General features: G+C 38.7%; 1 protein-coding gene across 2 annotated transcripts; it reads left to right on the top strand.

Annotated features, from left to right (window-relative positions):
• The first annotated feature begins 1,144 nt into the window (after nt 1–1,144).
• On the top strand, nt 1,145–14,679 carry CYP7A1 (cytochrome P450 family 7 subfamily A member 1). Of its 2 annotated transcripts, XM_045398292.3 has the most exons (7): nt 1,145–1,190; nt 4,832–4,934; nt 6,481–6,721; nt 8,017–8,603; nt 10,184–10,314; nt 12,332–12,507; nt 13,073–14,679. In XM_045398292.3, exons 2-7 carry the CDS (start codon nt 4,855–4,857, stop codon nt 13,370–13,372), a joined length of 1,515 nt encoding a protein of 504 aa, XP_045254227.1. In that variant the 5' UTR covers nt 1,145–1,190; nt 4,832–4,854; the 3' UTR covers nt 13,373–14,679. The 2 variants fall into 2 exon arrangements, with proteins under 2 accessions (XP_045254227.1, XP_005563427.1); XM_005563370.5 differs by lacking the exon at nt 1,145–1,190 and having other exon boundaries at nt 4,790–4,934.
• Nucleotides 14,680–20,493: the final 5,814 nt, after the last annotated feature.

Raw genomic sequence — 20,493 nt, 5'->3', positions numbered from 1 at the left:
GTGCATCATCTCTAAGCACCTCAGCCTTCTCTCCTAGGAGCTAGGGAACGTCAGAAAAGTGAAAGTAGTACCCCAGCTAATGAACTGCCCTGTGCTGGTCTGAGAAGACAAGCCCAGCTTCCTCTATGGCTCAAGATTTGGTTTCCTTCAATATGTCCTTTTGGAAATATTTCCATGAGATTGGAGAGATAAAAGGAGCCAGGATTGCTCACATTCAGGAAAAAAAACTCCTCTATCTTTTTCTCTCTCCCTCTTTCTCTCCCTCCCCCTGACTGCCCTCTTCTCTCTCTCTCTCTTTCCCTGAGCTGGCAAGGTTAACTGGTCACAGCAAGTCCGATGAACCAGTTGGGCTTCTTGGACTGAGTTTCAGAAGGCTGAGATGGGGATGAAACTTATCACAAAAGTAAAGGAACCCCTTAGCCTTCTTTGATTCCAGGCCCCCAAACCTGTCTTCCACTTGGGTGAATGGAGTTCTTCCTGTGCTACAGCACGGCATAGTAGGGGCTGCCCTGGGCTTGGAGTCAGAGCTTCACCACATTCAGTCATCTGTACATTGAGGCATCAGTGCCTGCTTCATGGTGCTACCCTGTGGATTAAATGAAGAGAGTTTTTGACGATCTTGACACTGAATATTGATGCATTGGCCATACTTTTTCTGATAGTAAAAAATGGTGGTTTCTTGTCAGAAATCAAATGAATATATTTGTTCTCCTGTTGATTAGCTGTGTCCCCAGAGGGTAGAGACTGCCTGTCTTATTTATCTCTCTATCTCCAGCACTTAAAAGGTGCCTTGCACAAAGTACATATTAAGTTCATACGAATGAATGAATGAAATGCATATGATTTATTCATACCCAGTTGGTTGTGTGTTTACCCTTTCCTAAACCTGTAATCAGGTGGCCTTGGATTCCCCTGTACTTCTTGTGCAGTACTGTGCTGTAAAGGTGGACTATCACACTTCAATTCAGAGCAATCTGGGCTTGAATCCTGAATTTGCCAGTTTATTAACTACAGCAAACATTTTTGAGCATACATTGTGCCAGGTGCTAGGCTAACAGACATGTCTTACATGTCTGTCTTACAGACATTGTCTTACTTCATCTTAATATCTATGAGTCATGCACTATAATCATCCCTGTTTTACAGATAAGAAAGCAAAGACTTGGAGAGGAAAAGCATCTTGTTGAAAGGTAAATACTTAATGGCCAAGCCAACATACAAATCTAGATTTAATCACAGTTTCCTCTTCATTGACCATTTGAACTAATTCAAGCTATGTAACATTTTCCACTGAACCTTCTTGCCTCTATTTCCTCATCTTTAACATGGTCAAAATACCCATCCTGCCCAAGTTAGTCATTTCATTAAAGTAGAAAAATACACGAGAAGCTTTTAAAATGTGAAAACTTCAAAATGAATGTAAAAGTTATGATTCTTTTAGAATGTGTCAACAGCTTCTTATTCTCTAGTCCTGCTAGGCATTTACAATCTCAAAAGCATGTATTTAAAATGCAAAACTATATTTGTATTTGCCATAACTGGTTTCATTCCCTATGGCTTCATGAAAATGTGGCTCGAATGTGATTATGAAAGCCCCATATTAATCACGACAAGACTTCACCAGCCCATTCCACAATAGACTCCCATTACTTTGCCATTTTCCCCATGGTCTTGGGGATTAACATTCAGCTCCTTGTTACTTATGCAAATTTCTGCAGCTGGCTTGAATTTCTCCTCAGAAAATGGGATTTTCTTTTCTATCGCATTATCAGGCTACAAATTTTCCAAACTTTTATGCTCTGCTTCCCTTATAAAACTGAATACCTGGCCAAGTGCGGTGGCTAACACCTATGATCCCAGCACTTTGGGAGACTGAAGTGGGCGAATCATGAGGTCAGGAGTTTGAGACTAGCCTGGCCAACATGGTGAAACCCCATCTCTACTAAAAATACAAAAAGTTAGCTGGGCATAGTCGTGGGTGCCTTTAATCCCAGCTACTCGGGACACTGAGGCAGGAGAATCACTTGAATCCAGGAGGCAGAGGTTGCAGTGAGTCGAGATCGCACCACTGCACTCCAGCCCTGGCAACAGAGTAAGACTCCATCTCAAAACAACAACAACAACAACAACAACAACACACCTGAATGCCTTCAACAGCACCCAAGTTACTTCTTGAATGCTTTGCTGCTTAGAAATTTCTTCTGCCAGATACCCTAAATCATCTCTTTTAGGTTCAAAGTTCCACAAAGCTCTAGGGCAGGGGCAAAATGCTGCCAGTCTCTTTATGAAAACATAACAAGAGTCGCCCTTGCTCTAGTTCCCAAAAAGTTCCTCCATCTGAGACTACCCATCTCCATCTGAGACCACCCCAGCCTAGATTTCATTGTCCATATCATTATCAGCATTTTGGTCAAAGCCATTCAACAGGCCTCTAGGGAATTCCAAACTTGGTCACATTTTCCTGTCTTCTTCTGAGCCCTCCAAACTGTTCCAGCCCCTTTGCCTGTTACCCAGTTCCAAAGTCACTTCCACATTTTTGGTTATCTTTTCAGCAGTGCCCCACTCTACTGGTACCAGTTTACTGTATTATTCCATTTTCATGCTGCTGATAAAGACATACCTGAAACTGGACAATTTACGAAAGAAAGAGGTTTATTGGACTTACAATTCTGCATCGCTTGGGAGGCCTCACAATCATAGTGGAAGGAGAAAGGCACGTCTCACATGGCAGCAGACAAGAAAAGAGCTTGTGCAGGGAAACTCCTCTTTTTAAAACCATAAGATCTCATGAGATTTATTCATTATCATGACAACAGCACAGGAAAGACCTGCACCCATAATTCAATCACCTCCTACCAGGTTCCTCCCACAACACGTGAGAATTCAAGATGAGATTTGGATGAGGACACAACCAAACCATGTCACACTACCATGCTTGACTTCCTTTCCATTTTTGTATGTTTGCTTGTTCTTCATTTGTCTGAGAAGTGACTCTAAAGGGCTGTATTATTTGGGTTTTAGACTGGCATTTTATCTGACTGGGATACCTTGCTGTGATTGGCCATGTATAAGGTCAGCTTTTTTATAAGCGATATTTTTTAAAGATGTATTAAGTTTTTAAAAATCCATCTGTCTAAATAATATGCACAAAGCCCCCCAAAAACCTAGATTCTAAGAAAAATCTATGTACTGCCATATAATGATTGATATTAATAATTATGGTGATAAATTACACACACAAAATGTGTGATCTCTGTTTAAACAGGCAAAAACAAAAAACCCATGAAATAAACCTATGGAGTCTATAGCCAAAACTGGAAACAACCCACATATCCATCAATAGGAAATCAGTTAAATAAATTATAGTACATTTATCCAATGGAAGATGAAGCACATATTCAAAATTATTTATACATATGTATATACACATGTATAAATATATATAGAGAATACTGTGTGTACGTATATATATATATATATACTTGTGTGGGTATGTGTACATATATACACACACACAATACTCTTGCCTACCTTCTTGTCTTTTGTCTTAACTGTGAACTTGCATTCACTCTGCTTCAGTAGGATACTCCCTTCCTTTTGGTTCTTAGACTCAGCACATTGATCCTTGACTCAGGACATTGCATTTGCTGCTTCCTCTTCCTGGAATATCCTTCCTTCTGATACTCACATGAGCAGTCTCTTCTTGTTATTCAGATCTCAAATGTCACATCTTCAGAGAGCCCATCTCTGATCATCATATCTAAAGTTGTCCTCATTCCCCCCTAGCTTTCTATACCATGTTTTTTTTTTTTTTTTCATAACATGTATTTTATTACTCCTTTCTCCATTGGAATAGAGTCTCCATTAGATTAGGAAACCTGCCTATCTTGTTAACGCCTGTAACTAGAATACTTTTGAAGAGTTCTTGGCATGTAATAAATGTTCAACTAATATTTTTGTGTACACAGAAATAAAGTTTGGAAGAACATATGCCAAATAGTTAATAGTGGTTACTTCTGAGTAGAGGAGTAGCGTGGTAGGTAAATTATTAATAGATGATGTTCACTTTCCACTAAGATATGTTTTAGTTAGTCTTAACTTACTTGAAATGAAATTTATTACTTTAATAATTAGAAAAATTGATAAACATTTTAATTACAAGAATGATAACTAAAATTTTGATGCTTCCAATAAGCTATATTTATCAAGAGGATGCACTTATGTAGAATACTCTCTTGAGGATGTTAGGTAAGTAACATGTTACTATATGTAGTAAAATATCTATGATTTTATAAAAGCACTGAACACGAAGCAACAGAAATGTTTTTCCCAGTCTCTTTCCTCCGAACTTGATCAGCATCTCTCTGGCAAAGCACCTAAATTAATTCTTCTTTAAAAGTTAACAAGACCAAATTATAAGCTTGATGAATAACTCATTCTTATTTTTCTTTATTATATTTTACGTATTTATTAGCTATGCCCATCTTAAACAGGTTTATTTGTTCTTTTTACACATACCAAACTCGTAATATTAGCTGCTGTCCCCAGGTCCGAATGTTAAGTCAACATATATTTGAGAGACCTTCAACTTATCAAGTATTGCAGGTCTCTGATTGCTTTGGAACCACTTCTGATACCTGTGGACTTAGTTCAAGGCCAGTTGTTACCACTTTTTTTTTTTTTTTCTAATAGAATGAACAAATGGCTAATTGTTTGCTTTGGTCAACAAGCTCAAGTTAATGGATCTGGGTACTATGTATATAAAAAAACCTAGCTTGAGTCTCTTTTCAGTGACATCTTTGCCTTTCTAATCAGAGATTTTCTTCCTCAGAGATTTTGGCCTAGATTTGCAAAATGATGACCATATCTTTGATTTGGGGGATTGCTATAGCAGCATGCTGTTGTCTATGGCTTATTCTTGGAATAAGGAGAAGGTAAGGAATGTTTTATCTTTAAATTGCTCTTTAATTCATCCATTTAATTTTTTTTTACCTTCATTGTTATACAGTAAATTTGGTTTTCTATACTTACACATATTAGCATTATCTTCCTTATTTTTTTAGTGAAAATTTTGATTTGAATTTTTAAAGTAATATCTTTTTTACTATATCTAACAAAATATATGATGACAACTTCCTTTTTTAGTATTGGCATATACCAATGGTAATGTATAAATGTATATTGGTGTTAAACATAACCGACAGAAATTTTATAAGGTCTCCATGTACATTTATATATATATCTAAAGACGAAGCCCAAATTAGTAAGGATACAAGTAGCAAGTGGGAATCTACATGGAAAGGATTGCTTTCTCTCACATGGCTTCAATAGATACTCTTATTAAATAAATGTTCTCTTTTAAGCTCATTCTTGTGCATCATATAGACTCTGCCTAAGCCTAGACTATAGCATAGACCTGAGCTGATCATTCTATTTCTGTTTTTAAATCAATGTTAATCAACTCTGGTGAATTGGGAAAGTCTGCTGAGTGTATGTGACATTGATTTCATTTATTTACAACTGGTTCAAGAATGCAAGAAAAACAAATACAGTCAGATCCAGAACCATAGTTTATTTAACTTCTAATTGGCTCAAGGAGTAATTGTGGGGAGGCATGTAGATATTCTCTGCTATGTCAATCTCAAAAAGAGAAAATCACCCTGAGCATATTTCCACTTTGTAGATTGCTATGTGTTTTCTGCCTTTTGCAGTTTCTTTCAGGCCTGATAGTTTTTACTTTTAATTAAACTACTTATCTTCAAACTAAGAAAAGAAAAGTTATTACTTTATACTGTATTATTCTATCAAGAGGTACAGAAGTTTATGTTGGAAAATAAGTTTACATTTTCTAATAGAAACATTTTAAAGGAGCACTGAATTACAATAGATGATTCTGTCAGTGTTTATCTTACTCAATTTCATTTTATAATAAGGTAATTTCTCACATGAGATTCTTCTTCTCTGAAACCATCCTTACAGAATAATAATATCTCTAAACTAGGAAGATTTTGAAAATCTCAGTTCTGAAATCCTCTCTTATTCAGTGATCTATGTCTTTAAAGAAAATAATCAAAAGAAACATTTTGAGATATTTAGAAAAATGATGCTTAGCAAAATTATAAACACTAGATGTAGTTTTGTTTCCGCACTGACAGCAAGAATCTCGTTGGCCTTGTAAATCCTTTAGCCTGAATCATAGGGAAAAGTGACGAGCACACAGTAGACGGGTGCTTGTTGAATGTACATATGGATGGATGCATAAATGGATAGATTTAGTAATCCTTTCCACCAACATATCATGTTACTAGGTTAATATAACCTATTTTCGTAGTAAAAGAGCGGAGCCCATCCAACAAAAGAAATATCTATAAACTATAGGGTTTTAAAGTTTGAAGTCAGCGGGAAGAATTTTTAAACCTGATGTAAGTAAAAACCCAAATATGTAATCATCCATGTCTATCATACATTTGTTTCTGACAGGCAAACGGGTGAACCACCTCTAGAGAATGGGTTGATTCCATACCTGGGCTGTGCGCTGCAATTTGGTGCCAATCCTCTTGAGTTCCTCAGAGCAAATCAAAGGAAACATGGTCATGTTTTTACCTGCAAACTAATGGGAAAATATGTCCATTTCATCACAAATCCCTTGTCATACCATAAGGTGTTGTGCCATGGAAAATACTTTGATTGGAAAAAATTTCACTTTGCTACTTCTGCGAAGGTAAGCAGTTTTACATTTATATACCATTCTGTTTGTCTTCTACCTTTTTATGTGCTGGTCTATTTAGAATTTTTGATGTACTTAGATTTTACGATAAAGGTGTTGAAGAGAGTTATCCTTATGTGGAGATTCTTAGAAACATAAATAAATTAAATTATACATAGCTTCGTAGTAACAATCATTTAGAAAGTCAAAATAGGTATAAATGTGTCATTTGTTGACAAGTTAATGAGGGTGAAATATACACTAAATGCCCTACTGAGACAGGTGGCACTGTATGAATAAGAGAGAGAAAAATTCATCACATCAGCAGTGTCTATGAAAGAGTGCAAGTGATGGAAACCTAACATTCAACAGTTGTCTTGCCACACTTGTGCCACACAGTGTTTCATTTTGTTAAGGAATTGGCAAGATATTTTAACATCATTTAGATGTAATAAAAGAAGCTCTGTTGCTAAGAAAAAAAAAACTAGTAACTACTTACTGCAAATAAATATTAGCTTTGGTCTTTGTGACTAAGTAGCTTAAAGTTTGGTTAAAATACATCTACAGAGACGGGCGGATCACGAGCTCACAAGATCAAGACCATCCTGGCTAACATGGTGAAACCCCGTCTCTACTAAAAAATACAAAAAACTAGCCGGGCGAGGTGGCGGGCGCCTGTAGTCCCAGCTACTCGGGAGGCTGAGGCAGGAGAATGGCGTGAACCCGGGAGGCGGAGCTTGCAGTGAGCTGAGATCCGGCCACTGCCCTCCAGCCTGGGAGACAGAGCGAGACTCCGTCTCAAGAAAAAAAAAAAAATACATCTACAGCTGGACGCACTGGAACACACCTGTAGTCCCTGCGACTTGAGAGGCTGAGGCAGGAGGATCGCTTGAGCCCAGGAGTTTGAGGCTGCAGTGAGCTATAATTGTGTCACTTCACTCCAGCCTGGGCAACAATGTGAGACCCCATCTCTAAAAGAAAAAGAAATCTACAAATAATATAAAAGATAACTAATGATTTTAAAACATTGTCAATAAGTTTATGTGCAATAGGTGTAAATAAGTGCAGTAGCATAAGAGATAAGACATAGATGACTTGAGTGATCCAGGGGAGTGCCACTGAACTTGGCTTTAAAGGAAAGGTACAATTTGGCCATTTATTTGTAAAGTGCTATGAAATTGTACAAGCGAAAGCCAATTTCCTGTTTTTAAGAAGTAAGGAACTATGAAAGTATCTAATCCGTTTTTCAGTCATTTACTATGACTAGGTCAGGTTTAATTTCTTTTTCTGCATGTTTTATTTGCTGTCAGGCATTTGGGCACAGAAGCATTGACCCAAAGGATGGAAATACCACTGAAAACATAAACAACACTTTCATCAAAACCCTGCAGGGCAATGCCTTGAATTCCCTCACGGAAAGCATGATGGAAAACCTCCAACGTATCATGAGACCTCCAGTCTTCTCTAACTCAAAGACCGCTGCCTGGGTGACAGAAGGGATGTATTCCTTCTGCTACCGAGTGATGTTCGAAGCTGGGTATTTAACTATCTTTGGCAGGGATCTTACAAGGCAAGACACACAGAAAGCACATATTCTAAACAATCTTGACAACTTCAAGCAGTTCGACAAAGTCTTTCCAGCCCTGGTAGCAGGCCTCCCCATTCACATGTTCAGGACCGCGCACAGTGCCCGGGAGAAACTGGCAGAGAGCTTGAGGCACGAGAACCTCCAAAAGAGGGAAAGCGTCTCAGAACTGATCAGACTGCGCATGTTTCTCAATGACACTTTGTCCACCTTTGATGACCTGGAGAAGGCCAAGACGCACCTCGTGGTCCTCTGGGCATCGCAAGCAAACACCATTCCAGCAACTTTCTGGAGTTTATTTCAAATGATTAGGTGACTAACACCATATCCATTTCTTTTTTTATTTTATTTTAGTAGAACGTAGACATTAAACCATTTTAACTTTAAGAAAAAAAGCCTTATAGTACTTTCTCATGCCATCAATCAAGAACGTAGCACTAATGCGTGTTAGTGTTTAACATGTTTGAGTTCATTCAGTCCTCACAAAACATAGGCAGCTATGACTGGTAAAAGTGTTTTATAGAAACAAAGGCAGTCCCAGAGAAAGAGATGTCACCCCAAGTCACAGAGCTTGTATGTGCTCGTGTTGGAGTCAATTCAGGCTGCCTGGTCCAGAGCCCTCACTCTTAACCCCATACTGTTCTTCACGACACCAACTTAAGTCCATAATGCAGTTTTCATAACCATAAAAATGTATTTAAGTGATTACTGATTTAATCAGGGCAGTGACTATGCCTTATTTATTTGTTCATTCACAGTTTGTTTTCACTCAATTAGGAATTGCTGTTCTTCTGTTTTTGACCAAGTATGAGAGCTATGAATCAATCATAATCAATTTTTATTGATAAGAGACTTAGCTAGGTTTTGCTTTTTAAAACTGTATGTAACAGGAAAAAAAAAACTGTAATAACATATGTTTTACATAACATGATTTCTCTCCAAAGTGTTAATCTTTTGGGCATTTGAAATTAGAATGGTCTATTATTGAATTATTCCAATTAAATTGGATATTTAGTATCATGTCGACACAAAATTGCTATTCCATAGGATTGGGAATGCCAGATTTCTATTGATAGCTGATGACTTTAGGTCTTATAAAATATTTTAAAACTTAATTTCAGATGTGAGAACTTATTACTAATTTGTCACAAATGTTGACTATCTTCCAAAGTTATTACTTGAGAAAGCACATCCAGAATAAACTCACATATTTACAGCAGGCATACAACATCAATTTAACATCATAAAGGAAATTGTAGCCATATTTTATGATAGTTTCACAAATACTTATCAGTCAAACATTTTGAGACTCAACTTACTGTAGTTTTGTTATGTAGCTCCCTAGCCATGTCTAATCCTTATTAGAAATACTTGTTTATAAAAGCCCTGACCAAAGTTTAACTTTTATGTAGCAAGGCCTCCTTTTTTTATTATTCTTTTTTTTTTGAGCCGGAGTCTTGCTCTGTCACCGAGGCTGGAGTGCAGTGGCGCAATCTGGGCTCACTGCAACCTCCACCTCCCGGGCTGAAGCAATTCTCCTGCCTCAGCCTCCCGAGTAGCTGGGATTACAGGATCCCACTGCTATGCCCAGCTAATTTTTGTATTTTTAGTAGAGACAGGGTTTCACCATGTTGGCCAGGCTGGTCTCAAACTCCTGACCTCATGATCCGCTCGCCTTGGCCTCCCAAAGTACTGGATTCTTACTAATATCCAAGGACATAAAACGCAATTACAAATGTAGTAAACGCAAACAGGACTATCCCTTTCTCTTCTCCCCTGATATCTTCACCATCTAGTTAAAAGGAGGGGGAAAGGCCCATTTGTTTGCAGATCTCAAAGTATGGAAAAAGTTTGTTTTCTGTACATACATTTTTTCTCTTAACTTTTAATAGGAACCCGGAAGCAATGAAAGCAGCTACTGAAGAAGTGAAAAGAACATTAGAGAATGCTGGTCAAAAAGTCAGCTTGGAAGGCAATCCCATTTGTTTGAGTCAAACACAACTGAATGACCTGCCAGTATTAGGTGGGTATACTTGTTATGTTGCATTTCATTTTCCATGTCCTACTACTTTAACAATAACGACCAATATCAATTACATACTTACTGAATTCTAGGCATTAAGCTAAGTATTTCATATGAGTTTTCTTGGTTAATCCTCACAACAATCCTGTGACTTGGGACTGTTACTATTTATTTGTACCAAGTGAGGAAACTGACACCTAGAGGTTAAGCTGCAGCCAGGGTAGAATCAAATACATCATTATGTGGGATGCTGTTCTCTCAGCTACCACCCTGCACTGCCACACTGTGTTTCTCTTATTCCTCTTATGGCTAATCTGATGGTTAATGGAAGTATATTAGTCATTTTCATAAAATAAAGGAGAGAAAAGAACCACTAAGAAACCACAGTTACCTGCATGGATTGAGTGATGGATTTGAAGCTTCTTTGATTTTTCTTTGTTCTGCTTTTCTATATTTTATAGAAATCTAACAATATGATATTTTTAATTTAATTTATTATTTTTTTTTAAGACAAAGTCTCCTTCTGTTGCCCAGGCTGGAGTGCAATGGTGTGATCTTAGCTCACTACAACCTCTGCCTCCTGGGTTCAAACCATTCTCCTGCCTCGGCCTCCCAAGTAGCTAGGATTACAGGTGCACGCCACCACCCCTGGCTAATTTTTGTATTTTTAGTAGAGACTGGGTTTCACCATGTTGTCCAGACTGGTCTCGAACTCCTGACCTCAAGTGATCTGCCTGCCTTGGCCTCCCGAAGTGCTGGGATTACAGGCATGAGCCATTGCACCTGGCCAACAATATGATATGTTTATAGTAAGAAAGTTTTCTTTTTTTGGTTATTTTATTTAAGTAGGCAAGAAGCTTAGGTTCCTTGTTGGGTCTGACTTGGGAGACTTTGGACATGTCAGTTCTCTTTTGGGGGCCTTCCTTTTCTTATCTGTAAAATAAAATGCTAACATTCTGGGATTTTATACACAATCATGTGATGAGCACCCTAAAACATGACAGTTAAAGGATAAGTCTGAAAGGTCAGGCTGGACCTCTCGTGAGCTCTCTATATTTCAGCCATTTTCAGGTTGGTTCTTTTTGTCCCTTTATGCCTTTACTAGGCAGCAGGGATCGCCACACAACATCAGATAGTATATGGATAAAAATAGGTTCTTGTAAATGTTGAACTGAAGCTGCAGTAAACACCTAGAAAAAACATATGTATATATCAATGTTATCAGTATATTCAGTCTCAGAAGTCCTCAGCATATTAAATCTCAGAAGTGATAAACTTTGAATAATTTATATAAAAATGTATTACTGATTTTTCCAGTTTTATTAGATGATTACTTTCCTATAAAATGATGGAATTTTGTTTCCCAATTATGACCAAGATGATTATCTCTTAATCAAAAGATTATTATTAACTCAGAGGATCTGATTTAAAAATACATTCAAGCTGGGCATGGTGACTCACACCTGTAATCAAAGCACTTTTGGAGGCTGAGGTGGGCGCATCGCTTAAGCCTAGGAGCTCAAGAGCAGCCTGGCAACACAGCAAAACCCTGTCTCTACAAACAATAAAAAGAAGAAAATTAGCTGGGTATGGTGGCAGACGCCTATAGTCGCAGCTGCTTGGGAGGTTGAGGTGAGAGGATCACTTGAGCCTGGGAGGTTGAGGCTGTGGTGAGCCATGATCATGCCACTGCACTGCAGCCTGAGCAAGAGAATGAGACCCTGGCTAAAAACAAAAACAAAAAAAAAAAATTCAGACACAGTTGAATCATTGATAACAGCATCGTGGTAACAGAAAGAAAGTTTGGGAAATGTTTATCTGATCAGCTTCCCATACCCTGTTCATGTTACAGGACGACAGAACACTGTCACCACCCAGTCCCTTTGTGTTATGCACTGCCAGGCTGTCTGTAGTTCAGACTCTATATCATACGACCTTCAAACACTTGCTTTGTTCTTCTCTTCCTTCCTCCCTTCCTTCTTTCATATTTTACCTTTTTTGCTTTTAAAATATTTAGAAAGCATAATCAAGGAATCACTGAGGCTTTCCAGTGCCTCCCTCAACATTCGGACAGCTAAGGAGGATTTCACTTTGCACCTTGAGGACGGTTCCTACAACATCCGAAAAGATGACATCATAGCTCTTTACCCACAGTTAATGCACTTAGATCCAGAAATCTACCCAGACCCTTTGGTAAGTGCCTGCTCATTGAAGTTCAATATCCAGGTGATAGCTACCTAGATCTAAATAAAGAGGAATGGTAGAATTGATTTTATCATTGTAGTCATAGGGATTGTCCCCTTAATCGTGTTAAATATTCATATATTTTGGAAAATTTAGATAGTGGTCTGAATTTTTAATTTTTAGTCCAGGTATTTGTCATCACACAGTCTTTGCTAGATTATGTTTGCAGTCATGATAATAAACCTGCCACTTTTTTTTTTTTTCTTAAAAACACCTCCTCCCAAATCCAGGAAATTGGAGGCTAATATATTGATTCTTCCAGTTTCTTCTGGAAACGCTTCTCTCTCTAGCTCTGCCTGACTAAGGAACTAATCGTTCAAGCACGATAGGAGGTGTCAGAAGGCCTCCTTAGCTCATTAAGCGTATTACTTTCTGATTCAATGTGGAGTATTTGCTAAATCACTAATGGAGTAGATTTAAAAAGAAAATTACTCTTTGGAGTTTCCAGGTTGAGAAAGAGATAAATTTCTTTAAAACTAGCTTAAAGGCTGTTTTCTTTGTATTTTTATTGCAGATTTTTAAATATGATAGGTATCTTGATGAAAACGGGAAGACAAAGACTACCTTCTACTGTAATGGACTCAAATTAAAGTATTACTACATGCCCTTTGGATCAGGAGCTACAATATGCCCTGGAAGAGTGTTTGCTATCCACGAAATCAAGCAATTTTTGGTTTTGATGCTTTCTTATTTTGAACTGGAGCTTGTCGAGGGCCAAGATAAATGTCCGCCTTTGGACCAGTCCCGGGCGGGCTTGGGCATTTTGCCGCCATTATATGACATTGAGTTTAAATATAAATTCAAGCATTTGTGAATACGTGGCTGAAATAAGAGGACACTAGATGATATTACAGGACTGCAGAACACCATCACCACACAGTCCCTTTGGATAAATGCATTTAGTGGTGGTAGAAATGATTCACCAGGTCCAATGTTGTTCACCAATGCTTGCTTGTGAATCTTAATATTTTGGTGACAGTTTCCAGATGGTGTCGCAGACTGTGCTAGTGAAAAGAACTAGTTTCTAGGAGCACGATAATTTGTTTTCATCTGTATGAGTCCATGAATGTTCATATAGCCAGGGGTTGAAGTTTATTATTTTCAGAGGAAAACACCTTTTTTTTTTTTTTTTCCCCCAAAATGAAGATACACATTCCAGCCAGGTGTTGTAGCAGGCACCTGTAGTCTTAGCTACTGGAGAGGCCAAAGAAGGAGGATGGCTTGAGCCCAGGAGTTCAAGACTAGCCTGGACAGCTTAGTGAGACCCCGTCTCTAAAGAAAAGATACGTATTCTAATTGGCAGATTGTTTTTTCCTAAGGAAACTGCTTTATTTTTATAAAATTGCCCAACAATTATGAAACATGTTCAAATTCACGTTCTAGTGAAACTGCATTATTTTTTTACTAGATGTTGGGGTTCTTCAGGTGTGATCATATATCATAAAGGATATTTCAAATGATTATGATTAGTTATGTCTTTTAATAAAAAGGAAATACTTTTCAACTTTTTATATATCCAAAATTCAGGGCTTTAAAAATGATTATTTTGATTTCCCAAAAACACTAAAGGTGGTTTTAATATTTTCCCTTTATGTTTTAACTTATTATTGCTGAAAACTCTATGTCCAGCTTTAACTATCTTCTCTGTATTTTTATTTCATTTCATATTAATGAGAAGAGTTTTTTTCAGAGATTAAAAAAGGTAGTTTTTCTGTTATTGTTAAATACACACTATCACTGAACAAATGTAGCTTTTATGTGATCTGTTTTAAAGTTAAAACCGGATGGAAATAGCCGTTTGAAAGCTTTGGTTATGAAACATGCGGAGTGTATTAAGTACGGCTTGACATTATGTTTTATTTAAATGCTTTTTATCGCTAAATGACTTGCAGATGAAAAAAAACTAAGGTGGCCTGAGAGTTTAAATGCTGTGTACAACAATGCTTTGATAATATATTTTAAGTGTGAGTTATCAGCTATATGTCAATTGATATTTCTGTGCAGTATTTATATGTAAATTATATTTACCTTTTTGCTTATTTTACAAATATTAAGTATTCTAATATTTCATAATTTTGAAATGATTCATCTTTCAGAAATAAAAGTATGAATCTATGTGTATTTATTTATTTATTTATTTAGAGACAGAGTCTCACCCTGTCACCAAGGCTGGAGTGCAGTGGTGCGATCTCAGCTCACTGTAACTGCCGCCTCCTCAATTCAAGCAATTCTCATGCCTCAGCCTCCCGAGTAGCTGGGACTACAGGCATGTGCCCCCATGCCTGGCTAATTTTTATATTCTTAGTAGAGACGGGGTTTCACCATGTTGGCCAGGCTGGTCTCAAACTCCTAACCTCAGGGGATCTGCCCACCTCAGTCTCCCAAAGTGCTGTGATTACAGGCACAAGTCACTGCACCTGGCCGAATCTATGTGTTTTAAATTTTGAATTATTCAGAGTGTTTAAAACATTCACCCACTTACAAGCTAAACAACAACAGTTTTATTCAGGATTCATTCAAAATACTCATATATTCAAAATATTGCAAAAATATTCAATGTAATAATTTACTCAAAAATCTCCCTCATACTACATAAAATTTATTAGAAGTTTTCATCTTGCTATTTAATATTACCATAGATTTATCCCTTAAGTAGGTTATCTTTTATATTAAGAAAATTAAAGTCATTTAGATGTGGTTCAAGATTAACAAAAATCTATTTTATAGTGAACAGTTATAAACCAAATTTCTAATGTGGTTTCCTAATAGATTTTATGACTTCGTAAATGCATCCCACATTTTTCCATGTCTTTGTTCTTGTAGAGCAAGGGTTGGCAACTGATAGCACATGGACCAGAGGCTCCCTGCCTCTGTTTTTGTATAGCCTGAAAGTTGAGAATGGTTTTTACATTTTTAAATGGTTAGATAAAAAATCAAAAGAATACGAATCTTTTCTGACATGTGAGAAGTATGTGAAATTTGGACTTCCACACCCATCAGTCAAGTTTTATTGGGAGGGACGCAGCCTGCCCATTGTTTTCATTCTTGTCCACGCCTGCTGTTGCGGTGCCACTGTGGAGCTAAGCAGTTGCAACAGAGACCATGTGGCCACAAAGCCTGATATATTTAAAGTCTAGTTCTTTACAGAAAATGTTTGCCAATCCCTGTTGTATAGCAATCCCAAAGGCTACTTTGTACTATAATTTTATTAACTTTAAAGAAAGTATACAAGCATTGGTATATGAAGTATTTTGTCTTTTTTGAAAAAAGCATGTGAGGAGAATACATTTAAAATGCCATGGATGGCCAGGCACAGTGGCTCATGTCTGTAATCCCAACACTTTGGGAGGCCGAGGCGGGCGGATCACCTGAGGTCGATAGTTCGAGACCAGCCTGACCAACACGGAGAAGCCCCATCTCTACTAAAAATAAATAAATAAATAAATAAATTAGCCAGGCGTGGTGGTGCTTGCCTGTAATCCCAGCTACTCGGGAGGCTGAGGCAGGAGAATGGCTTGAACCCGGGAGGTGGAGGTTGCAGTGAGCTGAGATCACGCCACTGCACTCCAACCTGGGCAATAAGAGCAAAACTCCAACTCAAAATAAATAAATAAACAAAGCTATAGATATAACTTTATCTCAGACAACATTAAGTTATACCTTTATTGGAGATGAAACCATTCCATTTAGGAAAGATATTTGTATTTTAAAAAGCACCTAAAAGGCATTACAATAACCTATTGTAAGATCAAATAGACCTAGGAGGAGAGATGTTCATGGTTAAATCTATTCAGATTCCCATGGGCCAGGGCCAGGTCACTACTCCACATGTCATGCATCATCCCATCATATCCTCAGGAGTCCTTTGAGGTTTGTGTTACTATTACCTCTATATTACAGAAGAGAAAGGCAGAACTCCAGAAAGGTTAAGTCACTGGCTCAAGGTCACAATGCTGACAGGTGCAAGGGCTGGGAGTATTGGAATCCAGGTTGCTCCAACTCCAGAGCCAGCACTCTTCCCTTTGTGGCAAGTCCAGGTGACAGACTGTCTTGACTCAGGTCATTGAAAAGATACACCACAGTAAACAAAATCCATGATGTCACTTCTGTCTCTAAATTCCCACTGTTTGGGAGGGTCACTTGGTCAGAGGGCGGGGCACTGTAGCTGCCAGGCCTAGGAAGGTCAGGAAGGAGGCCGAGGACTCTAGCTGAGAGCCCGTGAAGAGCCACAGTATTATCAAATACAACATTACGCTGTGCTCACCTTCACGTAGGACAGTGTCTCTTCATCTCACCAACCGCTTGGAGTTAATTGTGTAATCTCATGTCGTTTCTCTTAGGCTCAGTGTTATACATTTTTGAGGCAACGGGCTTAAGGTTTTAGCCTTGGTTTTATAAGTGGATAATGGAATACAGCTTTTCACCAGCATCATCTCCACACCACCTTCGTTGATACCAACATGGAGGCTCCGGCCTATGAAATGAGGTCAAGACAGCAGCACTGATGCTTCACAGACTGTTCACAGCTATTTAAAGTCCTCTAGTCTAAGCCCTCATTTTAGTTAGAAACTGATATTTGGTGAAACAGAGGTGATTTTTGTTTAAAGGGTTGCACAGCAAATTGTAAGGCAGGCTCCAATCTAGAAACCTCCTGTCTGCACATGAAAGGCTGTATCCTCTGAACTAACGCATATGTTAAGGACCGACCTTCTAAATACAGGCATAGGTTTCACAGACTCCACAAAGTCCATTTCTTCATCTATAAAGCTACATATGAAAAAAATAATGAATAAATAAAATTAATTAATTAAAAATAAAAATACTAGCCGGGCGCGGTGACTCACGCCTGTAATCCCAGCACTTTGGGAGGCCGAAGCGTGTGGATCACCTGAGGTCGGGAATTCGAGACCAGCCTGGCCAACAAGGCGAAACCCCGTCTCTACTAAAAATGCAAATATTAGCCAGGTGTGGTGGTGCATGCCTGTGATCCCAGCCACTTGAAAGGCTGAGGCAGGAGAATCTCTTGAACCTGGGAGGCAGAGGTTGCAGTGAGCCGAGATCATACCACTGCACTCCAGCCTGGGTGACAGAGCAAGACCTTGTCTCAAAAAAAATAAAAATAAAAATGATAATAAAAAGTAAAAAATAAAAATATTCATACACTTTCACATGACTGTATGAAAACTCCCCACTTTTATTGAAAATAATGTATACCCACAATCTTTGGTAGCCTCAACTCCATTTTGAAGAACCAATTTCTCATTGAAAGTTATCCAGCCATCGGTGGCAAAGTTAATTAGAATATGGATTCAATACTTAACAGTTCTGGAATACTTAACAGTTCTGGAGCAAGTTCTCATGGATTAAATGAATGACAGTTTCAAGAATTACAAGAACTTGTGTGAGAGAATTCATGAGAGAAGTGAGGGGTGGCATGAGGAGGGCTGATCACCTTCCCATTTGCTATTTTGCAGAATTTCAATCCATGAAAAACAGTTAAAGAATAGAGTGAATACCCATCACTTTCACCTAGATTCATCCTAATACTTTGCCACATTTGCCTTTACTCAGAAAGATGGTTTGAAAAGTAATTTCAGTTAAGGCTATCATGTTTAATTTCCTTTCAAGTTTCCAATTTAAGTTTTATCTCTGGCTCCTCTAATTCTTTGGAGAAGAGCAAGGAATGGGGGGAAGAGGAGGGAGTTGATGGGGTATTGATTGTCTTCTTCCCCACTATCACCAACAAGACTTCAAAATGGAACCTTTTTTTCTTTTATATTCTGGCAAGAAACAATGTAAAACAAACTCCACTGGAAACAGAAATTGTTATTTTAAAACAAAAAAATCTGTGCATGTAGGAAAAATGTACAGGAAGATACTTTTCCTCACAGTTTTTCTTGGAGTGTGTTGGTGAGAAGATGGTTAGGGGGCAGATGAAGGGACACAGGGACATCATCTTGGTGAAACATTTGGTGCTCCAGGTATCAGTGTGCCAGGGCCATGGGGAGGTATTGGAGCAAGGTCAGGTGTCCCTGGGAGTGCTTTCGCCACAGACACGTAGCAATCAAACAGTCAGCAGTTTCTCAGAAACTTGGCTGTAAGAAATTTACTTCATCACTTCTCTGGAGTGATTCCAGGGAATGGCAGTTCCCCAAGGAGGGCAATCATAATTTATTCAACTGCATAGACCACCAAAGCTTCCAATTGACGCGTTAAACATAGCGGGAGCTCAAACAGTTGAAGACGGTGATGGAATAAGAGTGTTATTTGTGCGGAGGCGTTGGGTACTTTGGGGTCTCTGTTTTTCTCCTTAGCCTGAGCTCTAGTGAGTTGCAAACACTTTGGTTGCTTTACTAGCAGGACTTTTTGCTTCTCTGTATTGATCTCTCACTCTATTGAAATATTGGGAAAGAGTTACACACAGAATTGAGAACACAGCTGGCCAGTGCTCAGGCCCACGCTGCGTGACAAGGCAGGTTTACTATTTGCTGAAACAAAGTGGAGGTGGAGAAGGCATCAGCTCTGTGGGCAGCTGAGCAGGTTCCTGACGGGGCTCAGAGACACAGAGAGGTGGGCCCCGTTGGCACAGTCACTAGTCTGGCATGGGGCAAAGACCCAGGGGGGAAGCAGACAGAGTCTTCTTTGACCCTCAATTCAGTCATTAATGTACTGAATCTCCTATTTATTTTCTACTCTTTATTAAGTAAGTTTCAGAAATGTTCAGCCTGTTGAAGGTCTAAGCCTGCTTCTGGTTCCAGTCAGGCCTTTGCTTTGCAACACAATGAAGAAACCCATTCATTGTGCAGTTTTCTGGGGTTGGGGGACGGCTCCATAATGCTGGCCACCTGTTTGATTTCTCCTTTTATTATAATTAGGCCAAGTAGCTTGTCTCATAATAATGAAAGCTTACTTCCAAAGAAATAGTGTCAGGATGTATGACTTCTTTCAATTCAACCGTGTTTAAACAGTCCCCAATGTACAAGCAGTATGTTTCAAAGAGTCACTCTTGAATAGAATATTTGGGACTCAGAAAACATTTTATTGAAGAAATTATGTTATAGATGGGACTTAGGTTCCCAGAGCAACAAACAAAAGTCAGTGTAACTCGTAATATCACGAGTCACTCTGTTTTGAATAATTTTTTTTTTTTTTTTTTTTGAGACGGAGTCTCGCTCTGTCACCCAGGCTAGAGTGCAGTGGCGCGATCTCGGCTCACTGCAAGCTCCGCCTCCCGGGTTCACGCCATTCTCCTGCCTCAGCCTCCCAAGTAGCTGGGACTACAGGCGCCCGCCACCACGCCCGGCTAGTTTTTTTTTTTTTTTTTTTTTTTTTTTTTGTATTTTTTAGTAGAGACGGGGTTTCACCGTGTTAGCCAGGATGGTCTCGATCTCCTGACCTCGTGATCCGCCCGTCTCGGCCTCCCAAAGTGCTGGGATTACAGGCTTGAGCCACCGCGCCCGGCCTGTTTTGAATAATTTTACAATGCAAAAGTAAAGAAAGGGAGAAAACCTACTGTTGAAATATGAATACTTCAATTTGACTAATAAATAGTTTTAATTTATCTTTAAAACAGATGTCTTAAAAGAGGACGGGAGATAAGATTCTGAAGGAGTCATTTAGGAATTTTCAAAGGAGGCACTTTCACAGGAGGTGATTTAGAATCATGGAGTCTCCAGGTTATAGATAAAAGCAAATCCCTTGTTTTGTAGCTGAGGAAAACAAGAGGCAGAAGACTATTTATCATTTAACTTCAAAGCTTATTCTTTCATTTACCTTTCATTCAGCTTTGTCAGTAAAGGGAGGGAGGTGGAGGGGAGAGGGCTGCCGGCACCATACAGAGGAATTTGAGGAAGTGGGAAAGACCAGTGTATTGGCCTGCTAGGGCTGCCGTAGCAAAGGACCCGGGAACGGGTGACTTCTACGGCAGGCATGCAT

This window comes from Macaca fascicularis, chromosome 8 (assembly GCF_037993035.2).
Source record: "Macaca fascicularis isolate 582-1 chromosome 8, T2T-MFA8v1.1".
NCBI lineage: Eukaryota > Metazoa > Chordata > Mammalia > Primates > Cercopithecidae > Macaca > Macaca fascicularis.
Note: the sequence above shows the minus strand (reverse complement) of the source record. Positions and strands in the feature narration are given on the sequence as shown.